This window comes from Bombyx mori, chromosome 17 (assembly GCF_030269925.1).
Source record: "Bombyx mori chromosome 17, ASM3026992v2".
Lineage (NCBI taxonomy): Eukaryota > Metazoa > Arthropoda > Insecta > Lepidoptera > Bombycidae > Bombyx > Bombyx mori.
Window position 1 is genome coordinate 7321941 of NC_085123.1, and position 27251 is coordinate 7349191.

General features: G+C 34.8%; 2 protein-coding genes across 2 annotated transcripts in view; one reads left to right on the top strand and one right to left on the bottom strand.

Annotated features, from left to right (window-relative positions):
- Window positions 1–27251, bottom strand: part of LOC134200438 (uncharacterized) — a 400183-nt gene that overhangs the window by 115160 nt on the left and 257772 nt on the right. The window lies entirely within an intron of this gene.
- dimm (class A basic helix-loop-helix protein 15-like) lies at window positions 6604–25987 on the top strand. The gene is given in 5 exon segments (NM_001294284.1): window positions 6604–6805; window positions 21768–21912; window positions 23890–24116; window positions 24253–24392; window positions 25365–25987. Coding segments are annotated over 4 exon segments (636 nt in total). The 5' UTR covers window positions 6604–6805; window positions 21768–21773; the 3' UTR covers window positions 25495–25987.

Here is a 27251-nt window from a genome sequence, read left to right on the forward strand (position 1 = left end):
ATAAAAAGGTGAGCGCTAATTTGAGAACCATAAGGAATAAGATCTAATCATATATATTTGAAAAATTTTACAAATAAAAATATTGAATAATATGAATGTAATAAATTGTAATATTAATCATATGTAACTTGTTAACATATTAACGGTGCTGAGTTGATAGTGTGTTTTTGAAAAATATCTTATCTCTTTTGCTACCTATTTTTGTTCGGAATTAAAAAAAAAACTACGTAAATTAACGAATATAAAAGCACTAGAAATATATTTTGTAAATATATAAAACTACTGCTTAAGATACCTAGAGCTGTGATAAAGCTTTGCTTAACACTACTTTCAAATTTTTTTGTATATCTTTGCTATCTTTATTTCACTAGGAGTTAAATAAATTTAGGAATGTTAGTGTTAACACAATATTACTTATATACCGATAATAATTATCGTCATAAATATACTTTATTACGAAGGACCCAGAAATCGTTCTTCTTTAATTTATATTTGTGTATTAGATGTGAGTCGTATTTGCGTAATAAATAAATGAAAATCATTTTAGTAAATATCATTACAAGGGTCATTTAAGTTTTGAAGAATTTGGTGGTAATTACTTGTATAAGTATTTAATGAAAACACACAATATTGTCAAATTTATTCGTATTACTTACATACATACTAGGCTGCACTAAAAGTATCGGGAATGGAATATTTCCACTGTTCCTGTCATATTAAAATCTTTTTAATTGAAAACTCCTTGGTTTTAAAAATCGAATACCATTTATTTATTTAAAAAAAGATTCTCGGTCTTGTCACGAGGTTTTGTCAAACTTGTTTAGTCGTTGAGAAAATGGAATTGACTCGAGAAAATTCAAGAGCGATGATTTATTATGACTTTCGAAGTGGTTTAACACAAAAACAGTGTGTTGACCGGATGATTTCTGCATTTGGTGATGAAGCCCCATCCAAAACCACAATTTATCGCTGGTTTGCTGAGTTTCAACGTGGACGTGTCAAGCTCAGTGATGATCCCCGTCAAGGTCGTCCAAAAACTGCAGTCACCCAAGAAAACGTTGATGCTGTGCGTAAGCTGATTGAGGAAGATCGACATGTGACATACCGCGAAATTCAGGCAACTTTAGACATTGGCATGAGTCAAATACAAATAATCTTGCATGAACAATTAGGTGTAAAAACGTTGTTTTCCCGATGGATACCGCATTCGCTCTGTGAAGAGCAAAAAGCGGCTCGCGTTAGTTGGTGCGTCAGAACTCTCGAAAGATTCCACGCAGGATCCTCAAATGCTGTAGGTATACAACATTGTATCAGGTGACGAATCCTGGATATACGCGTACGAACCCGAAACAAAAAACCAGTCACGAGTTTGGGTGTTCGAAAATGAGTTAAAGCCAACAAAAATTGTTCGTTCACGGAGTGTTGCAAAAAAAAATGGTGGCCACGTTTGTCTCCAAAACCGGCCATGTTACGACTATTCCTCTTGAGGGACAAAGAACGGTTAATGCAGAATGGTATGCTAGCATTTGTTTGCCACAGGTCGTTTCTGAACTCCGTAAAGAGAACAGCAACCGCCGCATCATCCTCCATCACGACAATGCGAGTTCTCATACCGCGCAAAGAACAAAAGGGTTTTTAGAGCAAGAAAACATAGAATTATTAGACCATCCGCCGTACAGCCCCGACCTAAGCCCTAATGATTTCTATACTTTCTCTAAAATAAAGAATAAATTGCGTGGACAGAGATTTTCATCACCTGAAGAAGCTGTGGACGCCTACAAAACGGCCATTTTGGAGACCCCAACTTCCGAATGGAATGGTTGCTTCAATGATTGGTTCCATCGTATGGAAAAATGTGTCAAATTTCGCGGAGAATACTTCGAAAAGCAATAAATACATTTTTAAATAGTAATGTTGTGTCACTTCGTTAATTCCCGAAATTTTCAGTGCCGCCCTCGTAAAACCCATTTGAATAGAAGAAATCCTTTATCCATTTTGAAGTACATTCAAATGTTAAAAAAATTCTCTAACATTTTCTCAAAAATGTGTATAGGAATATTATTTAAGAAATAATATTCCTATACACATTTTTCAATTATATAATAAGTGAAAATCAAGAAACAGCTATACCTTACTCTCCTTGTTGAGCACGGTGAGAAACAGAGAAACTAGAATAAATACGATGTTAACTAATAACAATACTCCAACTATTATAATGAACGCTGTCATTTTTTAATATGTATTATAAAAAGTACAATACAAAAACACTTTTTTTAAAAATAAACATATGACTGCACGATAAAGTGAGAAATCCGAATGGCATAATATTTATCACACTTACGGATCAACGATAAGTCCTTATAAATTGATTAAATTAGAGTATTTTAATACCTTTGTTCAGTTTTATCTAATAATATATAATATAATGTTCAAAGTATAAGTATATACCTAGACTTGCCATAAATATAAAAATAGTGAAAAATCCTAGTATTACAAAATCAAGTGGAATGAAATCTAGAGCCATTTACTGGTGGTAGGACCTCTTGTGAGTCCGCACGGGTAGGCACCACCGCCCCGCCTATTTCTGCCGTGAAGCAGTAATGCGTTTCGGTTTGAAGGGCGGGGCAGCCGTTGTAACTATACTGAGACCTTAGAACTTATATCTCAGGCTGGGTGGCGCATTTACGTTGTAGATGTCTATGGGCTCCAGTAACCACTTAACACCAAGTGAGCTGTGAGCTCGTCCACCCATCTAAGCAATAAAAAAAGCCATTTTTGGAACTTTATATGAGATCCATTTGTAGGGTTAAAGTTTGGAAAAAATATCATAGCAAACTTCTTCAGCTATTTGAATAAATAAAACTTAATTGAAGTTCAATTAAAAGCGTCGAGTTGTTGATGCTAATTTACCAAACAAAACGGGCATTTAATGGCAAAGATAAATGTCGCCTATTAAGCGATAGGCAGCGGTTTGACTCTGCCCCTGGCATTGCTGAAGTCCATGGGCGACGGTAACCACTCACCATCAGGTGGGCCGTATGCTCGTCTGCCTACAAGGGTAATAAAAAAAAAGCGAAATGTCGCTTAAACCAAATAGCCGTTCACCTCTCGATATCTTTACTTTTAAATAGGCAATGGCAACTCTGTAATCACATTTCGTCTCTTATATGTTTTGGCGAGAACGAACTTCCGTCGAATCATAATGTGGATGCCGCAGCCGACCTTGAGATATGTACTTAAACCTTATTGGTATTGTATAGTGATAACAACCTATCGGGTTATTGTTGCGTGACTCCATGTACTTCATTTGGAACTGATGTGTTGGGTCATAGACAGTTCAAAAAAAAAGACCAAATGTTTGTCAGAAGTTTTTGTTGGCTATTGCTACATTACCACATTCCAGTCAAACCTAGATCTTGTCTGATTTTATACATAAGGAGGATCAAAAAGTAGTGAGAATGAGATATAATATAATGACTATTGATAACTTAATAATTTATTTTTCTACATAGTCTCCGAGTCTCTCTACACACCGAGTCAATTCAAGTTCAATCCCTTTCAAATAAAAGTTTTGTCTTTATCCTGCGAAAAGCTCTCCACGGCATCCATCACCACGTTACCTTTTTTTTGTTTTATTCCCCTTGTAGGCAGACGAGCCTACGGCCCACCTGATGGTGAGTGGTTACCGTCGCCCATGGACTTCAGCAATGCCAGGGGCAGAGCCAAGCCGCTGCCTACCGTTTAATACTCTCCACAAGCCTCGTTTGAAGAAGGACATGTCATAGCGCTCGGGAAACACCTTGGAGGGGAGCTCATTCCATAGCCGGATGGTACGTGGCAAACAAGACCTCTGGAAACGCACTGTGGATGACCGCAGTGGCTCCAGGAAGTATGGATGAACTCTACTCCGGTGGAGTTATTATTATTATTATTACTATCTTCTTCGTACCTGTTACCCTTAAGTATTATTTCAATTGGGGAACAGATAAAAATCGCTTAAAGGGCTTAAATTTTATATTAACATCACTTCACTTACACTTTAACAGACAAAATGGTTGGCGCTCATTCAGCACCTAGGATCCTCTTACCGTGAAAGTGTAAATCCAAGTCAAACAAACAGCCCGACCATAAAATGCTTTTAGTTCAATATTCAAAGAAGAGCTTAGTCATTCGTGACCACGAAAACTGTAAAGCAGAAATGTTTATATATACCTAATAAACGTGAAATTCAGTTGTAAAATTAGATTTAATTATATCGGTTAAGTAATCACAACTGCATATGATTTTAGCTGCAAAGTTTAAGTCACTTTATAAAATACTAGCGACCCGCCCTCGCTTCGCTTCGGAAACATTAAAACACACATGAAACCAAAAAAATAAAATAAAAACAGTAGCCTATGTTCATCAGGGACAATGTCGGCTTCTAATGGAAAAATAATTTTTCAAATCGGTCCAGTAGTTTCGGAGCCTATTCGAAACAAACAAACAAACAAATCTTTCCTCTTTATAATATTAGTATAGACACAACATGGATTTGAGAAATTATTTTTTTTCCTTTAGTTTCATACCTACCATATGTAATGTTATTATGGCAATTTTGTTCTCTTTATCACTTCATTTTATACTAGATGATGACCGATGACCTACGGCAGGGCTGGCCCATAAGTTAAGAGTCGCACAGCGAGCGATGGAGAGAGCTATGCTCGGTATTTCTCTAAGGGACAAAATCCGGAACGAAGAAATTCGCCGGAGAACCAAAGTCGACGACATAGCTCTCAAAGTTAGCAGGCTGACGTGGTAATGGGCCGGTCACATCTGTCGAGCCAGCGACGCCAGTTGGGGGAGGAAAGTCCTCGAATGGAGGCCACGGATGGGGGTACCAGGAGCGTGGGGCGTCCTCCAACCAGGTGGACTGACGACTTAGTGCGCACGGCGGGAAGTCGTTGGATGCGGAAGGCGGAGGACCGCATTGTGTGGAACGCATTGGGGAAGGCCTATGTCCAGCAGTGGGCAGATAAAGGCTGATGATGATGATGATGACCTTTGAGCTTTGCTCGTTTTTTTTTTTAAACCGCCATCTTATTTTGTCTTTAAAGCAGTTAGTTGCTAGTAAGTAGAAAAATAGTATTATTATTCGCCAATAGATGTCGGGAAGAGTCATAAAGTTGAATATCGATAAAGTTGATTATTGAAAACACGAATAAAACAACATTTTCTGAAAATAAACCGTAGCTAGATCGATTTATCGCCCCCGAAATCCTCTGTATACTAAATTTTATAAAAATCGTTGGAGCCGTTTCCGAGATTCAGATTATATATATATGTATACAAGAATTGCTCGTTTAAAGGTATAAGATAAGATAAGATAAGATTAATCTCACAAAAATATTTAATAAGACTGGCGCGAAAAAAATTCTATTAATGTTAATATTATGAGATTGATAGGTTCCAAATTATAATGTATACAATTATTGTTTTTTTTAATGTAAAATAGTATTTAGGTATAGTGTGATTGTGAATTCCGTCTAGCCCAACTGAATTTCCAAAAATTCAATTAAATTCAATTTAATTTCTACTTTACTGCAAACTACCTGAGATATGAATTAATATTCCTGAAAATTTCGAGAATATTGATTGGACCAGATGTAAATATAATTCTTACAATAGTTAACTATTTTCTTTTGTTGTATAGAAGTTACTTTGTATGGTGTTTATAACGCCTTCAATGGCCGACGAATATACAAGAACTGCTGGCTATACCCCTGGTGTTGTCCTTATTGGAATACTACTATTATCAGTCAGTCATTCACCATATTTCCAATGTCAATAATAACTAATTACGCAAGATTATGATGTCACAATTATCATAATTAAAATGTTGCCAAAGTTGAATTTCAAAATGAACCAGTTGCTATCTGTAAATTTAAATTTGATAAAGTAATGCGTGACCTATCCGTCGTTCCTTGCTTGCCTATATTTCAAAATAGGTCAACTCTGACGTAACCTAGGTATACCTAGTTGTGTTGTTGCATGTACATTGTTGCATGGAAACTGCAGGACCGGGCTATTGAATCAATACAGTGGGATAGTATGGTAATGGTAGGGAAGCGAAGGGACTTTCTGAGTGAGCTAGCTTGGTTTGAACGATTTTAGATTTAGTCTAAATTTCTTTTTTATTATTTTGGTTTATTAATGATAAATAAATAATTGTGGGTAAGATAAAGCGTCATTAATTTACTCGAAAAATATGTATATTTTATTTTTGTTAATTATTATATCTATCTTTAAAAACAAAATGTTTCGAACGTGCTATTAATACGGTAGTTAATGTTTTATCTATCAAATACAATTTTTATTTAGTTGAAGCAGTGGTTAAAATAAAAACCCTAACGAAATAAATAAGTATATCGAACTGAATTATACTTATACGATTAGTTGCTATACGGGAACTGTGTGGGAGTATAGCTGCTTTTTCCATGACAACAATTTTCATGATGTGAAAAGAGTGAGAGTGGGTGTTGTTGTTTTGAAGTGCGGAGGTAGAGTTGGCGCGTCAGCCTCCACCGTGGCATGAGTAGGTGTTCGGACCGTGCCTCCACCTCCACTCCGCGCTGAGTAGTCGTCGCGAGTGCAGGCGCTACGCGCTTCCCTTATCTCTCCGCTTGTATCGGTGCGTTTGTTCCGCTCTAAACAGCTCTTCGCGATCATCGTAACTATCACTTTCGCTGACGCGTCTGTCTTGGCAACGATGGCACTGTGATATCTAGTGCAGTTTTAATATCTTAAAGTGAGACTACTTTACAAGGTAAGTGTAGTTGATCCACAGATGCACAATCATAATCAAAATCGAGTGTACGTGTCAGTTACGAATGCTAAGTGAAAGGCAAACTCTTTATTGAATTACGTGGATTGGTTTACAAAGAATTTAACAAATAATGTTGATTATGAGACATCCACTTTCAGTTGACTGTGGTGTTAGTAACGACCTAAAAATTACATACTTTAATATCCGGGCCTATTTCAATACAAATATCAATTTTTATCAGTGTGTGCGTAAAAAAACTAGCTGTTTTTCGATATTAAAACTAATGCAAAGTAATTATTCATGGTTCTGTTTATGCAAAATAAATAAATGTCTATAGGAGCTTGTCGCCGTGTTATATTTTAGCACGTTTCATTGAATTTGTCCTTGGCATTTTCGTAATTTTATGACTTCATGACATATTAAAGATCGACGGCTTTGAATGTTCTTTATGTTTTGATTAGTCAATTAATAAATTTAAGACAGCAATTTTCGCTTTTAGGGTCGACACCCATAGACGTAAAAATTAAATAAATTCCCAAAACAACAAATTATGTGTTTAATTGAAGCATATATTATTATTGTTGACTATCTTTAATAATAAACCTTTTGTCATGTGCGATAATAATTAAAATTATCAGTACAGTTTTAGTACTTGCAATAAATCAACTATTTGCGATATCAACAAGTCTTTTGAATAATTGACAGTTCCTTTTTCTTGAATGCTTCCACCACATATCATTCAAATATATATATAGATATTATTTATATATTCTTTTATCTATTATTTAATAATATTTATTACATATTATTTATCATTATAAAGTAATCTTAGTGTTACATACGACCGTAACAGTTTCTAAATGAATGTGTACTTATCGCATAATAATCCATTTAATTGAGTCAAACGTGTTAAAGTACATTTTTAATACGTCAATAAATAAGAAAGATACTATGCGAAATGTAATGTACTCATGTTGTTTTAAATTATTATTATTACCTGAATAACTTTGTTTCATTATTCTTAAGTAAAAAGAAAGGCACGACCAGAATTTTACATTAATATTATAAAACAGCTATTTTAAACTTTGCGATATTTATCGTCGACATTATTTCAATAAACGATGCAACGTGTTATTGAATTTAAAACATAAATTGGTACAAGCTTATAATTATGTTTATTTTTTTTGCTTATTCGTTGTAATTGGTGCATTATTATGTAGAAAGCTCTTTGTGTGTTTAAGTTCAGAGCAACGCAACTCCTAAACAACTCGTGAGGCCAACGTCGGACCGAACTAGCGAAAGTGTTACCTTCACTTTCAGTCTACCTGTTTGGGGCAAATGTCTTTATAGTACTTTCGGTTAATAATTAGCATAACTACAAACATGCATGTGTGTTATAAAGTTACGTACATGCATATTATTTAGCGGTTTAATATATTTTATGAAATTAAATTCAGGTTGTATTGAAATCGTTGACGAATTCAAAACGGAAAGAATGTACTGTGTGCTTATTCCGAGTTTTTTTAACATTCACCTTCGTACAAATTTGAGTTAACTTTTACGCTATCGAAGACGTTAAAAAACTCGCACTTAGCACATCGGTTTATAATAGATGGAAATCAAATGTTAGAATTGACAATACGTCCTACTAGCATGGCTGGCATAGCTTGGCGATTGCATTATGTTGGTATAATAATAATAATACTTGGATAACGCTACTGTCCGTTTTTCTGTGAATCTCATAGTCGTATTTTACGACATGAAGAGATCGTACGGTGTTTTTTTTTTATTGCCCTTGTAGGCAGACGAGCATACGGCCCACCTGATGGTGAGTGGTTACCGTCGCTCATGGAATTTAGCAATGCCAGGGGCAGAGCCAAGTCGCTGCCTACCGCTTAATACTCTCCACAAGCCTCGTTTGAAGAAGGACATGTCAGGTTACTTTGGGCCGATATTACAAAGCCAAAATTAAGCACAAATACTTGTCGTTTAATAACATCATAATTCACAAAGCAGCAATGCAATGCGAAGTCAGGCAGCGCCCCTCGTTCCTTCGAGATCGGTTTTTTTTGCGTGTTGATTAATTTTGAACCTTATTAGATTGGTATTTTTCAGTAAAAAAAGTACAGTTTTTTTTGGATCATTCTAATCAATGATGTTTTCGATCATTAATTAACAAAATACCATAGCCTACTTCTGCTAAGTACTACTAGTGCCCGGATTTGGCATGTCAAGACCGGCGCCGATTTAATAAAAAACCCCTACTCTTCATGAAAAAGTACAATAGTATTATTTCTAACATTCTAGTGAGTTGAATTGATACATTTTAACTCTTGAAGTCAATTTTTATTATTTTTAAGGCAGTTTATGTTAGTGAATATTATATCTTTAACAAAATTCTAATTTGCAACTCGATTATACGAAAAACATTTTATCTAGTTCCTTTGTTTATAACCTCGTGGTATTCTGAAAAGTAATGTAATTATGTTTAATTCCTAATTACTTATTTATTGTTGTTGTATAATATCGACTAGTTAGCATAATTAACCTAGTTGTTTGTATTCGTACTCAACTACGCATAATAAAATGGATTACAATAAGAATGGCCTCTACAATGAAACTAAAATGGTCGGTTTAAAATTAAAGAATAGTTCGTAACGTTAACAGATATTTATTACAAATTACCTTAAGAAACGTTATTTTTCGATTACTTTTATCGTGGGACAATATCTTTAATCGCTATCTATACTTATCCTATAATAAGTACGGCATTTTATTTGTTGATATAATTGAAACAATTTAGATTAATTAAAAACGGTATTGCGTGGTAATAATGTTAATGTAAAAGCCTTACTAGTCAGACGACTTAAGCTGAGAGTCGAGGTTCCGACCACTTCGAGCCGTAGTAGTAGTAGTAATAGTTTACCCTTGCGGGACCAATCTCTACGACCTCGGGCCATTTACAAGAAATCTTGACGTGAGCCAGGAAGTCGACCTTTTTTTTTATTGCCATTGTAGGAAGGCGGGCGTACGGCCCACCTGATGGTGAGTGGTTACAGTCGCCCATGGACTTCAGCAATGCCAGGGGCAGAGCCAAGGCGCTGCCTACCGACACATGCACAGCGCAACAACTACTTTGGAAGTAGAAGGAATTTAAAAAAATTACATTTTGTTTTAATAAATATACTGTAGACTAATTGTTAAGAATTACTATAAGATAGGTATTGACAGTTTTTTTCAATACTATTGTGGTTTTGCTAGAGCATGCTTCAGAATAATTTCTGAACTATTAATTTTAATTTAATATAGAATGTATGTGAATATAAAATGTAACTGATAAATTTTAAATTTATGCAGTGTGCCATATACGATTATAGTTTAATCGGCTATCGTCAGAAATTTGCCTATCCCTATTTGCCAATAAAGAACTTATTAAAACCAAGGAGAAGTAACCGCAGACAATCAGATAAACACTAAGCCCAATCAAATTAGTGCTTCGATCGATGGATATGCCAAACTCATTTTCTCGCCTAATTAATTAATCCTAAGCTAGGATTTCTTACTGTATTTTGTATACCAGAAAAGTACACACGTTCGAGATCCGTAACAAATGTTCAGATACAAAATTTAGATTAAATAGTGTCTTCACTAATGATAGCTATTTTTACTGAGAATCGAGCATAGGTTCTATGGTACAGTACTCAGGGTCACTAATCACAAGACCAACGAGGCCATAAGAAGAAGTTAAAATTAAATTATGAACAGCTTAATAAAGAATATTTTATTTTATTTTATCAAGAACAATTCATTTTGTGTAAAAGTCGTTAATTCCAGTTCGTGGCGCTATTAATATTACGTAAGTATTTAATTTACAGTCACGATTTCACACTTACCTACTTAGAAAAAAAAATGTGGCGAACAATTTTTATCGGTGACACGGTGGTGCAGTAGATTGCGCCGAGGGTCGTGAGTTCGATTCCCACATCGGGCAAACATTCGTGTGATGAACAGGCTTATTTGCTCTTTGACTGGGTGCTTATTACCTACATTTGTATATACATATTTTAAAATATAGAAGTATGTTTATTAGTCTTTTGCACCCATAAAACAGGGATTCTTAAATTGATGCCGGATGACCATGCGTAATTTGTTTCCAGTTTTTTATTTTTTTTTCATTTCATCATTAAACGTGTGGACGAGCTCACAGCCCATCTGGTGTTAAGTGGTTACTGGAGCCCATAGACATCTACAACGTAAAGGCGCCACACACCTTGAGATATAAGTTCTAAGGTCTCAGTATAGTTACAGCGGCTGCCCCACCCTTCAAACCAAAACACATTACTGCTTCACGGCAGAAATAGGCGGGGCGGTGGTACCTACCCGTGCGGACTCACATGAGGTCATACCACCAGTAATTACGCAAATTATAATTTTGCGGGTTTGATTTTTATTCCTTCATCGTGGAAGTCAATCGTGAATATTTGTTAAGTATGTAGGTATTTCATTAGAAAAATTGGTACCCGCCTGCGGGATTCGAACACCGTTGCATCGCTAGATACGAATGCACCGGACGTCTTATCTTTTAGGCCACGACGACTTCATTATTATTATTATTATAATAATAATTATTGTTATCTTAAGTACTTTTAGTAAAATAAGTAATTTCACAACACAAATATTTAATATTCGTTTCGTTTTAAATAATTAAGGTAAAATTTTATTCCTGATAACAAACACTTCTAAGAACAAATACTAACATAAAAACGATTACACCACATGACAAATAAAAAAAGAATGACACCAATATTAAATTATTCATCATGTAACATAGAGATACAAATAAAAGCATTTTTTTTTTAATTTTTTTTATTGCTTAGATCGGTGGACGAGCTCATAGCCCACCTGGTGTTAAGTGGTAACTGGAGCCCATAGACATCCACAACGTAAATGCGCCACCCACCTTGAGATATAAGTTCTAAGGTCTCACGTATAGTTACCTACAAGATACAATTTCAAAGATATTCACAATTTCGATCTGCACATTTTAGATTTCAACAATTTCGATCTTTACTTATAAACTCCATTGAGATCTAACACAAAATCTCAATTAATAAAATATATAAATCGAATGTATTATTCAATACAAAATTGCAGTGAGGTACCGTTGCCGTTACTTTTCTTAAACATTAAAATGGAAACAACAATACATTTGGGAAGACCACTCTTTCAATAGAGAGTAAAGCTTAAATGAATAGGTACTCATTGTGCCAAAATTCACGTGGAATCCTTAAAAACATTTACATAATAAAAACAATGAGTATGTACATAATATGCGTGTTACGTATAATGTATGTTTATCGTAATCACTGTGATGAGTCCGTTTTGTAAAATTCGTAATGAACAGTAATTATAATATATGGAATGGATTTGTATTAATTACAGCCTGGAGCTGAAACACAGAAAGTATAGTTTGATCACAATTCAATTACTACAATTGTTTTATATTTGTACAGATGCTTTTCTTTTTACACGGTGACATTCAAAGGCTGGCTTCATTTATAGATTTGTATTGTTTGAAATTTAAAAAAATATATAAGATTTTTATATTATGCTATGTTCGCGTTAACATGTCGTGGATGTACATACAGTTGAACTGTTAAGTTTTCATTACTTATTTGAAAAAAAAAAAAAAAAAAAAAACAAAAAAAATGGTATTTAATTTATTTGTTGCGTGACTGAATCTTTTAAAGTAATGCGGCTTAAATTCATACTGGAACTGCCTCGACAGGTTGTTTGGATTTATGAAATTGAAGCAACATGCTAATTTCATAAGTATTCAACAGTATTGTACTGTAATGGAATAAAATCTTTTGGAATTTGTCTTCTGTTCCAACTTGACAACGTTGATAGTGTAGTCAGAATTTTTTTCTTTTTTTTTTTTAAACACAATCACGCCACGTTAACTGTTCCTGTGCTAAGTTCGTAAAGAACTTGTGTTACAGATAACGGAAATAAATGTAAGATTTTTATTATACACGTACATATATTTAATATACATCCATAACCCTGGAAAATACATTTATATTTATCATACAAATATCTTCCCTTGGCGGGATTCGAACCCGCGACCACCTTGTGTAGTGACCATGTCACTTACCACTACACCAGACGGCCGTTGAATTGATTGTATTTAAAAACTATTGACGGCTCCCCAACAAGATGGACTGGACTCTCCGAAATACATAATATAATATTGATTCCCAATAAAAAGTATATATTAAACTAGCGAATGCTGGCTGCGTTTTACTGAATATGAAGTCGGTTTTGATGAAACAACTCGCACAGTTGTATAGAAAACGAACAAACATACAAACCGAATATTCTCCGATGTCTTATTATACCATAAAATAAATCTGTTGTTGGTCTAGAATATGTTTTGTAAAATTTGGGACAGAGTCACTACGTCCGGATTGGTTCTGCCGTCCTTGTTATTTGCTCTTTAAACTAGTGTCATTTTGATTCTGACGTGGTTCTTTTTCATAGGCCTACCTTATATATTAAATAGAACGTAAAGGTTTCAATTCGTAAGAGTTGTTTGAGTAAAATTCATTTATACATACCGGTACGATTTGAATTATTTATGAAGTTAATAAAAATGACATGATTATTATAATTTTATTATGTATTAATTTTCCGTAAAAACATAAAATCTAATATTAAATTAATATCCGAGATTTAATTAAAGCGGTAAAATAAATGGAAACAATCGAAATTAGTTTCGACAGAAATCTAATTTGTCATTAGTAATTAAAAGCGTATATGAAAATTTTAATCAATACTATTGTAGTGTTATAAGATCAATTTAGAAGCAATATGCAATAAATAGGAACTAAGAAGCTCGACTACAGTGGCCGCAGAGTACAAAAAAATCGAGTAATAAGGAATTTGCAACCTACTACAGTCATTTATATTTAAATAGGCATAAGTAATAAATTGCCAAAAACAATGTACAATATTTTTGGCGTAGAATGATCTTAATTCTACATTTACATTAGAAGTTATGTTCAAGACAATCTAAAATAAGTTACTAATTTGAAAAAAAATACAACACATCTTTAAATGTGAGATTATCTTTTAAAATGTTGTTTTTAAGCGACAATCACATGTGTTGGATTATGACAATCTTAAAATTCTTTAATTAGTAATTAAAACTGTAACGCTCTATATAATGTTGTTTTTCGCAAAATATTTTTTAATATTTACCAGTCTTCAAATTACATAATATACTCGTATTCTTGGTGGATGTGGTATTAATTCTATAAAAATTGGGTTCCGTGTGCAATACACAAAAAAAAAAATTTTTTTTTTGACGTCTTTAGAAACTTTAGAAGAAGTTTAGAAGTTTGACAGTCTTGGCCTTTAAAAATTAGACTAGTAGCGTCACCGTCCCTAGACACGTCACTAAATACGTATATAGCACTAAATGTTCCGGGTCATAAGCTACTGACCGCGTCACCTAGCCACATATACATATGAGAACGAAAGTCGTTTATCATCACACAACAAGAGGCACATGTGTTCGTGGAGACACTGGTATTTCATACGATAGAAGTGCTCCAATAATATCCAATAATCTCGTTTTTGCTAGAATTAGTGACCTTAGCATTTTCCACATGTTGTGTTGTGTAATATCTGGTCTAGTATTAACAATGGAATCGATAATCGTAAGTGAGCTAATACGATACGAATAGTAAGGTGAAAGTGTCCAAGCGGCCGCTTAGCGAAGGTCGCCCGGGCCGCTACACTACACTGTATCCAATCCGTTACTCGACTTGGCTCCAAACTAGTACATAATACATATTACGAACCACCAATATAGTCCGAACATTCAAAGAAGATATTGGAAATATTCATAATTTTTAAAGATATTAAATTCATTTGTATCATTATAATTTTCTATTCAATTACCTATTAACATTTATCAGCTCCATCTAGTAGCGAAATCAGATGATTATTAAAAGAAGCGATAAATTGTGTATTGAAGTGAGTGTAGGGATTTATGAGCTATAGTTTCTTCTCCTTTACAAAATTAACAGCCAACTTTCGCTGAGACGTATATTTGTAAGGTTAGATATTCTCAGTTCGTCATGTTTATTCTTGTTGCCATAACAATTTTCCGTGATCTTTTTCCACGTAGTCGCAATTGAATAACAGAAAGAAATTCATTGTAATATGGCGACTATTTTATATATGTAGTTATGAAAACATCTTGAGTCGCCAGGGACGTTTTGTTTCTTGAAAGTCAAAGTTTTTTTTTTTTATTGCTTAGATGGGTGGACGAGCTCACAGCCCACCCGGTGTTAAGTGGTTACTGGAACCCATAGACATCCACAACGTAAATGCGCCACCCACCTTGAGATATAAGTTCTAAGGTCTCACGTATAGTTACAACGGCTGCCCCACCCTTCAAACCGAAATGCATTACTGCTTCACGGCAGAAATAGGCAGGGTGGTGGTACCCACCCGCGCGGACTCACAAGAGATCCTACCACCAGTAATTACGCAAATTACAATTTTGCGGGTTTAATTTTTATTACACGATGTTATTCCTTCACCGTGGAAATCAATCGTGAACATTTGTTGAGTACGTAGTTCATTAGAAAAATTGGTACACGCCTGCGGGATTCGAACGCCGTTGCATCAATCAATGAGTTAAGTTGCATATCGAATTCTTCGTCGCATTCGCACCGAGTACCGAGAGTTGGTCGGGAGGATCTGAAATGACATGTTTAGGGCGACGGTGACCCTGCGTTGCCCCCTATGTCTGAATCGGGCAATTAATTGACGCGGCCACGATAAGAAGATTATTTGACTGCAAAGTTTAAGAAGCGAGAAACGTTTTGCAACTACTAGGTATATATAAAAATGAATTGCTGTTCGTTAGTCTCCCTAAAACTCGAGAACGGCTGGACCGATTTGGCTAATTTTGGTCTTGAATTATTTGTGGAAGTTCAGAGAAGGTTTAAAAGGTAGACAATTATGAATATGAAAATGCTCGGAATTAAATAAAGATAACAATTTTGTTTTCCGTTTGTTTGTTTTAAGTTTATTTTATACAAAAGTTTAGATCTTTTATTTATCGATTGAGGAACTACGAAGTCTGCCGGGTCAGCTAGTATGATATAAAGTCCGAATGGTTTTTATTATTGTTATTACATAAGTAGACAAACATGCTCATCACCATCTGATATTCCAAAGTTACCGGAGCACATAGGCATTACAAATTGAATGCCATCACCCACCTTGAAATTTGGCTAGAAATCTTACCTAGTTGTTTAGTATAACTGCTGCTCCGCCCTTCAAGCTGGAGTGCATGACTACTTCATATCAGAAACATGCAGGAATAAGTTGGAAATAAAACGTTCACTCTATTTACGCCGTTTTACTATTATATGTATATTAATTAAAATGTCCATGTATTGTTTGATCATATAATGTTCTGAAGTTCGATCACCCCCGCGGACGTATTCACAATTTTGTAAATATTATTGCAAAATTACATTGTTTATATAAAGAGTGTGGGTGCAAGACGATCTCAAAAATTTTCCATGAAAAACAGGCCGTGGGTACATAAATAGATCGTTACCGGGATCAAGGAAAATGAGCGTAAATAATACGTTTGCGCAAATAATAGAAGTAGTACGGGCTGTGTGGCATTAAACATATCATTATGTATTCAATCTCTGAATAACTCATCAGGAAATATACAGAGATATTTGAGGAATTGTAAATTTTCCTTTGACGAATAATGTAAAAGAGAAAATTACAAATAAGCCGTGCCAAAACAGCTTTTACAAAACATCTTAGTTGGTGGTTACCTACATCCTACCTATCCAGTATAAAGGTTGGGATAGCCGTTACACTCGTCACAGTATACTATACTCATCTTCGGAGATACTGGTGGTAGGACCTCTTGTGAGTCCGCACGGGTAGGTACCACCGTCCCACCTATTTCTGCCGTGAAGCAGTAATGCGTTTCGGTTTGAAGGGTGGGACAGCCGTTGTGACTATACTGAGACCTTAGAACTATATCTCAAGGTGTGTGGCGCATTTACGTTGTAGATGTCTATGGGCTCCAGTAACCACTTAACACCAGGTGGGCTGTGAGCTCGTCCACACACCTAAGCAATAAACAAAAAAAAAAAGATAAAAAAAACAGTTGAGATCTTATTCTTAAGTCTCTAAGCGGGTGGCGAAATTGAGTGAATGTGATGTATGTGTGTATGTCGGCATTGGTTACCATCTAATGCAAAAAAAATAACGGTCCCCGTCTGCAGGATATAATACATTAGGATAGTCGTCATCAGCTCAATTCAAATACGCACGTTGTCTAATTTTTTAAGCCACAGGTACATTTAGAGTCCAAAATCAGTCAAGCATAGCAGACAAACCGTGGAATTTAAAGTTATTGAAGTAAACGTAAAAGTTAACATAACAATATCTCTTTTACGTTGTAAATATACTCTAGTTACTGATTTCATTCGGTAAATCACGAAATTTAATCAGTGGCGTGGTAACAGTTAGACAATGAGATCGATCGAGATGCTCCAGGCGTACACCACTTACGGCCATCTACAATTAACATAATAAGTTTAATCGTTGGTTTATGAAACGTTTTTTATTATAGGTATAATCTGAAAGGGGTTTGAGAAGATGAATGTGAAGAGTCAAATATCAGGTTCATTGGCTTGACATTTGTCCAGCGACTATCCATATAGACAGTTGATTGGGAGTAAAAGCTGTTGATAGAAACGCTAATACTAGGCGTAATGTTACAGGAATCATATTGATTTCGCTAAAAATATACATTTTAGGGTTTTTCACAAACGTACGTAACAAGTACCAAGAATTTAGTTGTAGATTTATCTCAATTTTCTAAAAGCCTTTTATACGCCGAGCGTTTCAGAGTAACATTAGGTAGGTAAGTAGATAATATTATTTTTAGCACTTAAGGACAGCTATCTCTATATATAAAAATGAATTGCTGTTCGTTAGTCTCGCTAAAACTCGAGAACGGCTGGACCGATTTGGCTAATTTTGGTCTTGAATTATTTGTGGAAGTCCAGAGAAGGTTTAAAAGGTAGACAAATATAAAAATGCTCGGAATTAAATAAAAATAACAATTTTGTTTTTCTTTTGATGTATCCACCGTCGGGCAGATTCTTTTTATTTGTTTTAAGTTTATTTCATACAAAAATTTAGGTCTTTTATTTATCGATTGAGGCACTACGAAGTCTGCCGGATCAGCTAGTTATAGATATTATTAAATCGATAGTCAGTCATATTTGACGAATGGACTTATTAAAATAGTGATCACGTACTTGCGCTGGTTTTCACACTGAAAACATAACTATTTGTGTTAAAAAAAATATTTACTTTAATTTAAATAATGCATTTAAAATGTTTAATACAAAAGGCAGCTCCATGTTTACCTAGTTTACCTAAGACATTATGTTAGAACAGGTGCGTCGTTTGAAATGACGCGAATGTTTATCGTAAACACGTATCATATATGTATTTATCACGCTCGTATTATTCGTTTTAGTGAAAACAATAGTACTTCTATTGTAGCTATTGTAGTTTTACTCTCTATGGTCACAAAGTAACAAATGCTATGTATTTTCTTCGTTATTTACAAAATCAAGAAAGCCAAAACGTGGTATAAGTACGACCCGTGTTCGGTCTTAAGAAATCTATTCATTGCTTTTCGTAAATTCCATTATTAGGGTAAACGTTAATTGTTTTATGTTTTAAAAAAGATATTGCTACTAACACACCAGGTGGATTCACAAGGTAGACCAACGACCTATTGAATTTGGCAAAAATCCACAATCTTGCGTTGCCTGCACCCAGCGTAAAACGGTCGTTGTGGCGAAGCTTGGGGGAGGCTATGTCCAAGAAGTGGACGTCTGTGGGCTGAAGGATAGAATAAGATAGGATCGCTACTCATTAGTATTGAGTTTTAAAAATTGGTAAAGCCTGAGTTACACAAAACTACGAACATTTGAACTGTAGAACATAATGTGTATTGCTTAGATCAAAATGTCGAACCACTGTCCGAATACCGATCAGGTTAATTAAATATGCTATTATACCGGCAGGGTGTCAAAAGTACCTTAACAAATATTTGAGAAACATATGTATGGTACTGCAAAAACACACTGTAATTTTTTAAACGAAAAATCTGTACGATGAAATACAATGAATAATACGTCAATTGAAACCCAAGGTATGGGCCATACAGAACACTAATGGTGTTACGGTAATTAAGTAAAGATCATAGCGAACATTTCAAGGGAATATTAAAAATCTCTCGTCAACTTCACTTTTCAACTTCATTTAAATTAGAGTTAACTTTTACGCGATCGAGAAGTTAAATGACTCGCACTAAGCACACTGAAGAAGTTGACAATAGAAATGCTTGGGGTCCAAGAGAAAATAATTTGAAGCAGATCTCAAATTCGTTGGACTGACCATATCAAGATTACTGCACACACTATGAACTGGTGTTCTCGCATACTCATATCGACGTTACTCAAATGACAATGCACCGTCAGAGCTATGATGGACGGTGACACAAAATGCACAACGCGATAACTGCATCAGCACTGCACCAGACCTACTAGTATAATAACAATTCTTGAGTAAGAAGAATAACTTCTAACTGGCAGAAATGTGATACCTACCCGCGTGGGCTTACAACACGCCCTGTCGCCTTAAAACATTTAAAATGAAAGATACAGATAAAGGTAGACAGATAAGATTCATCGCATCGTGCTCATCATCATCATCATCATCATCAACAGCCCACAGTCGTCCACTGCTGGACATAGGCCTCTCCCAATCTACACCACTGAGCCCGGTCTGCTGCTCTCCTCATCCACTTCTTGCCGGCCACCGTGCGGAGGTCATCGCACCATCTAGCCAGGGGGCGTCCCACGTTACGTCTTCCGCTGCGCGGTCTCCACTCGAGAACCCGTCTGCTCCAGCGATCGTCAGTCCTACGGCATATATGGCCAACCCACTGCCACTTCAGCTTGCGCTCTCTATTCGAAAATCTTTTGTATGACTAATGTCAAACAATGTTACGACCGAATTCATTAAACAACGTTATAGTGATTTTATGTTGTGGCACTATCTAGTTTATGATTTGTGTATCCAAAATTGAGTTCAAAATGGAATCAGGTTTTGCAAGAAGAAGCTCAACGAATGATAAAGAAATAAACGTACCAAATTTCACCATATTTATTTAAACCTCTGTTTTATATTCACATTCAAGTTTTGGAAATTTCGAGATGCTAGCCAGAAAATTCTTTAAATTCGACATTATTGCTTGCTATATAATGCAAATTTTTTTATTGATGCTATTAAATTTCTTTGATAAATTAGCACATTTAAAAATAAAATTATATTTAACAAAAGCTTATTAACATAATAGTTTTGAGTTGAGAGCCATAGATTTATGAATTATTCATATCAGTCGCGGTGTTCAGTTGTAGCATTATTCGTAGCAGCGTAGAGTAGTGAATTCGTAGCACGTTGACGTGGCAATGGAAAATTGACAAATTATTGAAAAAATATAGAATACGATACATGTGAGAATGTTTTAAATTTAAAACCAAAAGTATGTGAAGGAAAAAGGAAAGTCAAGCATTTATTTGTATGGATGTTGTTACTTTAAGTTCTATTGTTATTGCTAGAATCCATATACTATAGGTAACTGTCATTTTATGCCACATTTATTTAAACAGTTAAATCATTTATGCTCTGAATCTACTTGGTCAATAATAATGTTTGCTTTAGTACAAATAATATGTTTTACAAAACTAAGTTAATTTTTTAAACGAGATTTAACTTTAATCTATTTTATTTAAAAACTAATTGATGGACACTGCCAGCAATTGCGCAGTAGGGCGCCGCGTGGGCGGTCGTCTGTCGCCCAGCAACCGCCGGCGCCGACGTCTCGCGCACCCCTCAGTTCATATACGACATTAGGCGCCACTGTTGCTGCCTACAAACTTACCTAATATTCCAAATAAACTACCTAAATTCGTCATTTTTTAGATACTACACCTAGTTTTTGTTTTAAAATCTTATCAAGTCAAGTCTATACGTCTTGAAAATGAGATCGAAAAATTGTGATCCATAATGTACCGTAGTAGTTGATTCTGTTTTAACTTTTCCATTTTATTTTACCGAGATTAATTATACCGAGAACAGAGATTAAATAAAGTATCAGATACTCAGTATAATATAATAAGCATTTATAAACTGTATTAACTTTTAGAAGCTACATACTTCTGTTGTATTTGTATCGAATGGAAGAGTAGTAAGATGTATTAACTTTTAGAAGCTACTTACTTCTGTTGTATTTGTATCGAATGGAAGAGTAGTAAGATGTATTAACTTTTAGAAGCTACATACTTCTGTTGTATTTGTATCGAATGTAAGATGCAGAGAGGAATTGACGAAAACAGAATAAGCTGTCATTTACGATGTCTTTGTAGAATGCTATAAATTTCACATGTGTTAGGAAGTATTGTGAACATGGACTTGTATGTATCCTGCCTATTATTGCCACGATGTTCTCATGCGTTCCGTTTTGAAGGCTAGGAGCAGCGAAAAAGTCATAGCGCATTTCAACTGCCATTATATGTATGTGGTATTTATTTGGCAGAATATATTGTAATGTAACTGAAGCACGCATAATAAATTAATATTATTGAGTTATTTATCGAGTAGAACATTTCATGTAGCATGCAAGTGATTTAATTAAATGTGTTTTATAGAAATTACACTGCACTGCATATCTAGCAATTGGCAACAAAACAAACAACTTTATATCCTCTAATATTTGTAGCTGGTATATTTTTATTTAAAAAAACTCTTGTACTTGTTTCAGACGATAATGCCACACTGGGTAACTGCTGAAGAAGGCACTGACACCGAATCTCCTGACCAAGTTATGTTATATTACGAAGATGACGCTTCAGAATACTATGATAATAAACCCGACGGCCCAGACAATATAGAAGAACAAAATGGAGGTAAATTGATAAGGCTATTATTAAACCGTAGTACTTTATTTTGTTGTTTTGAAATAGAGGCTAAAATTGAAAGTAAAACATTATTTTCAAGATAAGTGCATTGTTTTTGCGATAAAGCAGTAACTTTAATTGGTATGTAATTTTGTGTAACCTTAAAATTTGAACAGTACAATGTCGTTGTAAAATTATAATATTGATAAAGTCAATTCATTTTTTAAGGATATCGTCGTTTAAAATAAAACGCTTAGCAACATTTATCGTAGTTTTTACTACACAGATATGATAGGTCAAACATAAACAAATTTTGTTATTTTTACTCTATAATATAATACAAATCGAGTTAAATCCGCCGTGGGTAAATGTTTTCATGAGCTGCACAACACAATTGAACTGTACAGCACTAAACACCAAATGGGCTGTGAATTCAACTGTCATGGCCAGTAATAAAAACGAAAAAAAACATAAGCAGGCAAATTTTAAGTAAGCTTTACTAGATTTATTGACAGAATTACTTGACATTTGTTCTATATGTTAAATATAAATAGGTAAAAATATATTATATACGCAACAAAAAGAAAACCTGTTGGAATCGATTACAAAAAAGTCGAAAACTATATTATTATAAAGGTTAGCCTTTATAAAGTTGAAAGGATATTTTTTTTCGTTATAAGGTTTTCGTCGTAACTTTTTTGAATGATAGTTCATACGATATCTATTTCTTAAATAATAGTTTAGAAACAATATTTTGTAGATAGCCGAAATAAGAACTAGATCTTTTTTTAAAGTGCTGAATTCTTACTGTATTTAGTTTTCAACTATAAATTCAACTTATAGTTGAAAACTAATTAACTAAACTAAATAACTAATTTGTACAAGTTCATATTTGGTAGTAAAATAAAAAATAAATGATTGTAAAAAGTGTGCCTCACATCAAATAGTAGAAATGATTAATTATGTACTTGATTTTTTAAGATTTGTGATTAGTGAGTAGTTGGTAATTGTTACTATTTTTCAATTATAGTAGAGAGCATTTTAATTTATTCCGACATCTTAATGTAGATGAAAATCACATCCAAAGATTCCGTTACATACTTAAATGCCGTATGCTTGTCTGACTACAAGGGCAATAAAAAAAGACATTAAAGAGTTTTAATACATGTATAATGCACATTTAGGCATTTTGGAATATTTAGAAATATATTATTTATAACCTTATATAGCTTAATCAGCTTGTGTTACAATTTCTACAATAACACAAAACACCTTATGGTATTAAGGTAATAAATAAGTTGCACTTATACCTACTAAAGTATAAGTAATCTTCTGAATAACTCGCACAGTTACAGTTAAATCTATTATTATTGAACATACAGCCATCAAGAAGCACGAAGCAGATAAGGGCATTACGAAAATCACCCGTAACCGTGCGTACAAATCGATTAGTCTGCACTCCGACTCTTACGCAAACACTTTATCAAGCGTGCAGTCTCGTCACGTAATGCCTCAAGTTTCATACAGAACAGCTGACTTGTTGCACAAACTACCGAGCTCTCTGTCTTTTACTATTCATATTTTACTGTCGGCAATGTTTTGTGTGAGAGAACGTGAGCTTGTACCTTTTTGGGTACCTATAGTGTGACGCTGAAGGCTTACCGTGAGTTGATAAACGACAAATTAAGTTTATTCCTACGAATGCATACCCCAATGATTTTATTAAATTGTCACTTTGACACGGAAGCGTTAAATCGAGTACACGCTCAACTCGTTTTACCTCACCGAAGTTAGTTACGTGAGTTGAAGCATTTAAATTTAAGAAAGCGGTGTTCAAAATGTATTCAAAATTCGTTCTGTGCAGTTGTCAAATATATATATTTTTTTTGTTTTTTGTTTTACTGTTTAACTTTACTTCGCTGTACAATTTCATCTATTTCCTGATATTGTGTTCCATGTATTTTTATAGTAAAATAATTGTTACAGATTTTTATGATAGTGGTAGCGGAAGTGATGAGCCAGTGCAGCGCAGGATGCGCCCAAGACGCGCTGTAGTATTAGGGTCTTCATCATCAGCCGGCAGTACGGGACCTCCTTCAGGACCCGGTCGACGGCGGAGGTGTGGCATTTCCGCTCGTGAACGCAACCTCCGTCGTCTCGAGAGCAATGAAAGAGAAAGAATGCGAATGCATTCCCTCAACCGAGCTTTTGAGGTGGGTTTAATGTACTATTTATCGGGTATAAATATTTTGAATTTAACTGTAACAAGTATTGATGAACTATTTAAGTTTTCTTAAAATGTTGTCAACTCAAAATGCGGTTTTGTTGTAATTTCTTTATATCTTCCAGGATTTACGCCGCGTAATCCCACATGTGAAAAAAGACAACAGAAGTCTTTCAAAGATAGAAACCCTTACCTTAGCCAAAAATTACGTGAAAGCCCTCACGAATGCTATTTGCACAATGAGAGGTGAAGTTGCTCATTATTCGTAAGTACCTGAGCATATTGTATATTTTTTATTAAACCAGATCTCATTCGTTCATTTTTGATCCCATTTGACACCTGTCCAAAGTTTTTGAATCCCAGTATAGTCGTAGCACTTGATAAGAGTACACCGTGCATTTTACCCACTGCAGCCATTGCCGCTTACAAAAACACCCTGGCCGCATCTCAGAACTGTTTTCCTTGGAAAAAAGTAATCAGCTCGTCCTTTAGTCTGAGTTCCACATACTAAATTTCATCTAAATCTGTTCAGTTATTTATCATGATAATTTAACATGTAGATAAACAGTTACTTTCACTATTTTAACATTTAGCTAAGTGTCTGGTATTTTGACAACTAATCGTTTCGCCATTTATCAATTAATAATCTTCATATTTAGTAAATAAATATGAGGCTTATCTGTAGCAGTAGCAGTAGCTTATCTGAAGTCGTCGTGGCCTAAAGGATAAGACGTCCGGTGCATTCGTATCCAGCGAAGCATCAGCGTTCGAATCCCGCAGGCGGGTACCAATTTTTCTAATGAAATACGTACTTAACAAATTTTAATGATCACGATTGACGTCCACGTTGAAGAAATAACATCGCTTAGTAAACATCTAACCCGAAAAATTATAATTTGCGTAATTACTGGTGGTAGGATCTCTTGTAAGTCCGCACGGGTAGGTACCACCACCCTGCCTATTTCTGCCGTGAAGCAGTAATGCGTTTCGGTTTGAAGGGCGGGGCAGCCGTTGTAACTATACTGAGACCTTAGAACTTATATCTCAAGGTAGGTGGCGGCATTTACGTTGTAGATGTCAATGGGCTCCGGTAACCGCTTAACACCAGTTGGGTTGTGAGCTCGTCCACACGCATAAGCATTAAAAAAAAGATCTCAAACATTAGTAATAAATTAAATGACGACCAAATTAATTGGTTTATTCTATCCGTATTGATTTAATAATGTTATATTCGCAGATTCAATAGCGACGATGAAAACGTGGAACCCGCATTTGTATTGAATAGGAGGGATCAGGAGCCGAACAACAACGAGACTGTCAGTACGGACCAGCAAGAAATTACGACACGGACGCAAGGTTTCTTCTGACCTTTGCGGTCTAGTGCTCGCATAGCTGCCAAAATGCATGCTGCGACCACCGCTACTCACGACAAATTTCTGATGTAATACGACGACTGGATTGCCGACGTTTTCAATTTTAATTCAATTATTTACTGGTTTTAAATGAATGTCAGATATTTTTATAGTAGAGCTTTGGCCAAAATCATATCTTAGTCAATGTGGTGTGATACCCTTACTTTTTTTTCCTGACGTGGCTAGTGGATCCATTCGGTCCATTTAATTTAAGCTCTAATCAAATGATACATACCTAAATATATAATATAAAATAAAATAGACTTATGACATACTTTTTTGTGAAATTTTCATAAGCAACAAATTTTGTTTAGTCTTTCCATATGTTTCGATGTTTTAAACGGTAGTGTTAATTTTGAATTATTTTAAATTAACATATCGAAAGCTTAAACGAAGAATTCTAAAAAAGCTTTTTAAGATGCTTTCAAAGTAATCACATAGCACAAAAATCAAAGTGTAGCGAAGTTGAATGTCATCAGCACAAATTTCAACAGAAACGCGTTTTAAATCTTAGCTTTGCTTTCTCACTTGTTGTCGTCATCATATTAATCTAATGAGTTGCATTATGTCTATTGTTAAACATACCTGACAAGTGGTAATGTGTCAGTTTAAAAAAAAAAGTTTACTACACCGCGTGACTGGTAGATATGTATTAACTGTGCTGAATGATATTATTTCTATAAGATTTTGATATTCGATCTGAATTGAAAAGAAAATACTACGAGTATATTCTTAATTTACATAGTGAGTACCTAATGTTTTGTGTCTCTTACTGAATTGCTTCAATTGTAAATGCCATTTCAAATTCAAATTTTCTCGATGTTTCCAATTTTAACTATTCCGGCTAAACACCAGTGGCGTATTTTAAGATTCAGAGTCCTGGGCCTTTTGAGGTTTGCCGCCCTAAAAATCAATGAAAAAATCCTAATCCTAAATTGGGTAATTAAAACAAAAAACATCCTGCTGCGTTGTCTTGTGGACTTAGAATGATGATAATGTATTATATGAAAATACTAAAGTTTATCAATCTTACGACTAAACAAGTTTTGTTATTAAGGTAGGTTTTTTCTTTAATTAAGCTTTCGGCTCATAAAGTCCAAACAAAACTGAGGGCGAGGTGGTGCTTCTTTGCCGCCCCTCACAGCTAGCTGCTCGGGCCATGGCCCTTTTGGTTCTAGGCTAAATACGCCCGTGTTTACGAGTAATACACAAAACTTATCTTCTTAACTTAAAATCTAAATAGATTTTAATGAGTTTGACATGATACCAAGGCTTGAATAAAAGTAAATATAATTTCTAACCAATCTGTTCGAAACGCACCCTTCCCGTTTATCAAAAATGTCTAGACAATTAGAGTGTTAATCTCACGACCGACATCCATTTATATTTATGTACATATGTGTAATTTTATAGACGCGGATGAGAATGGCAAACGATCGAATACTATAGCATAAAAAGGTTAAGCCTTAGCCCAGCAGTGGGGATCAAATGGCTAAAGATGATGATGTGCAATTTTAGATATTATTTCTTACATTGTTTTCATATTACTCAGTATAGTATATTTGCATACAATTAAATAAATATTTGCAAACTTTCAATTCGGTTGAAATATTTAAAACCCCTCCAACTGGTGGTAGGACCTCTTGTGAGTCCGCACGGGTAGGTACCACCGCCCCGCCTATTTCTGCCGTGAAGCAGTAATGCATTTCGGT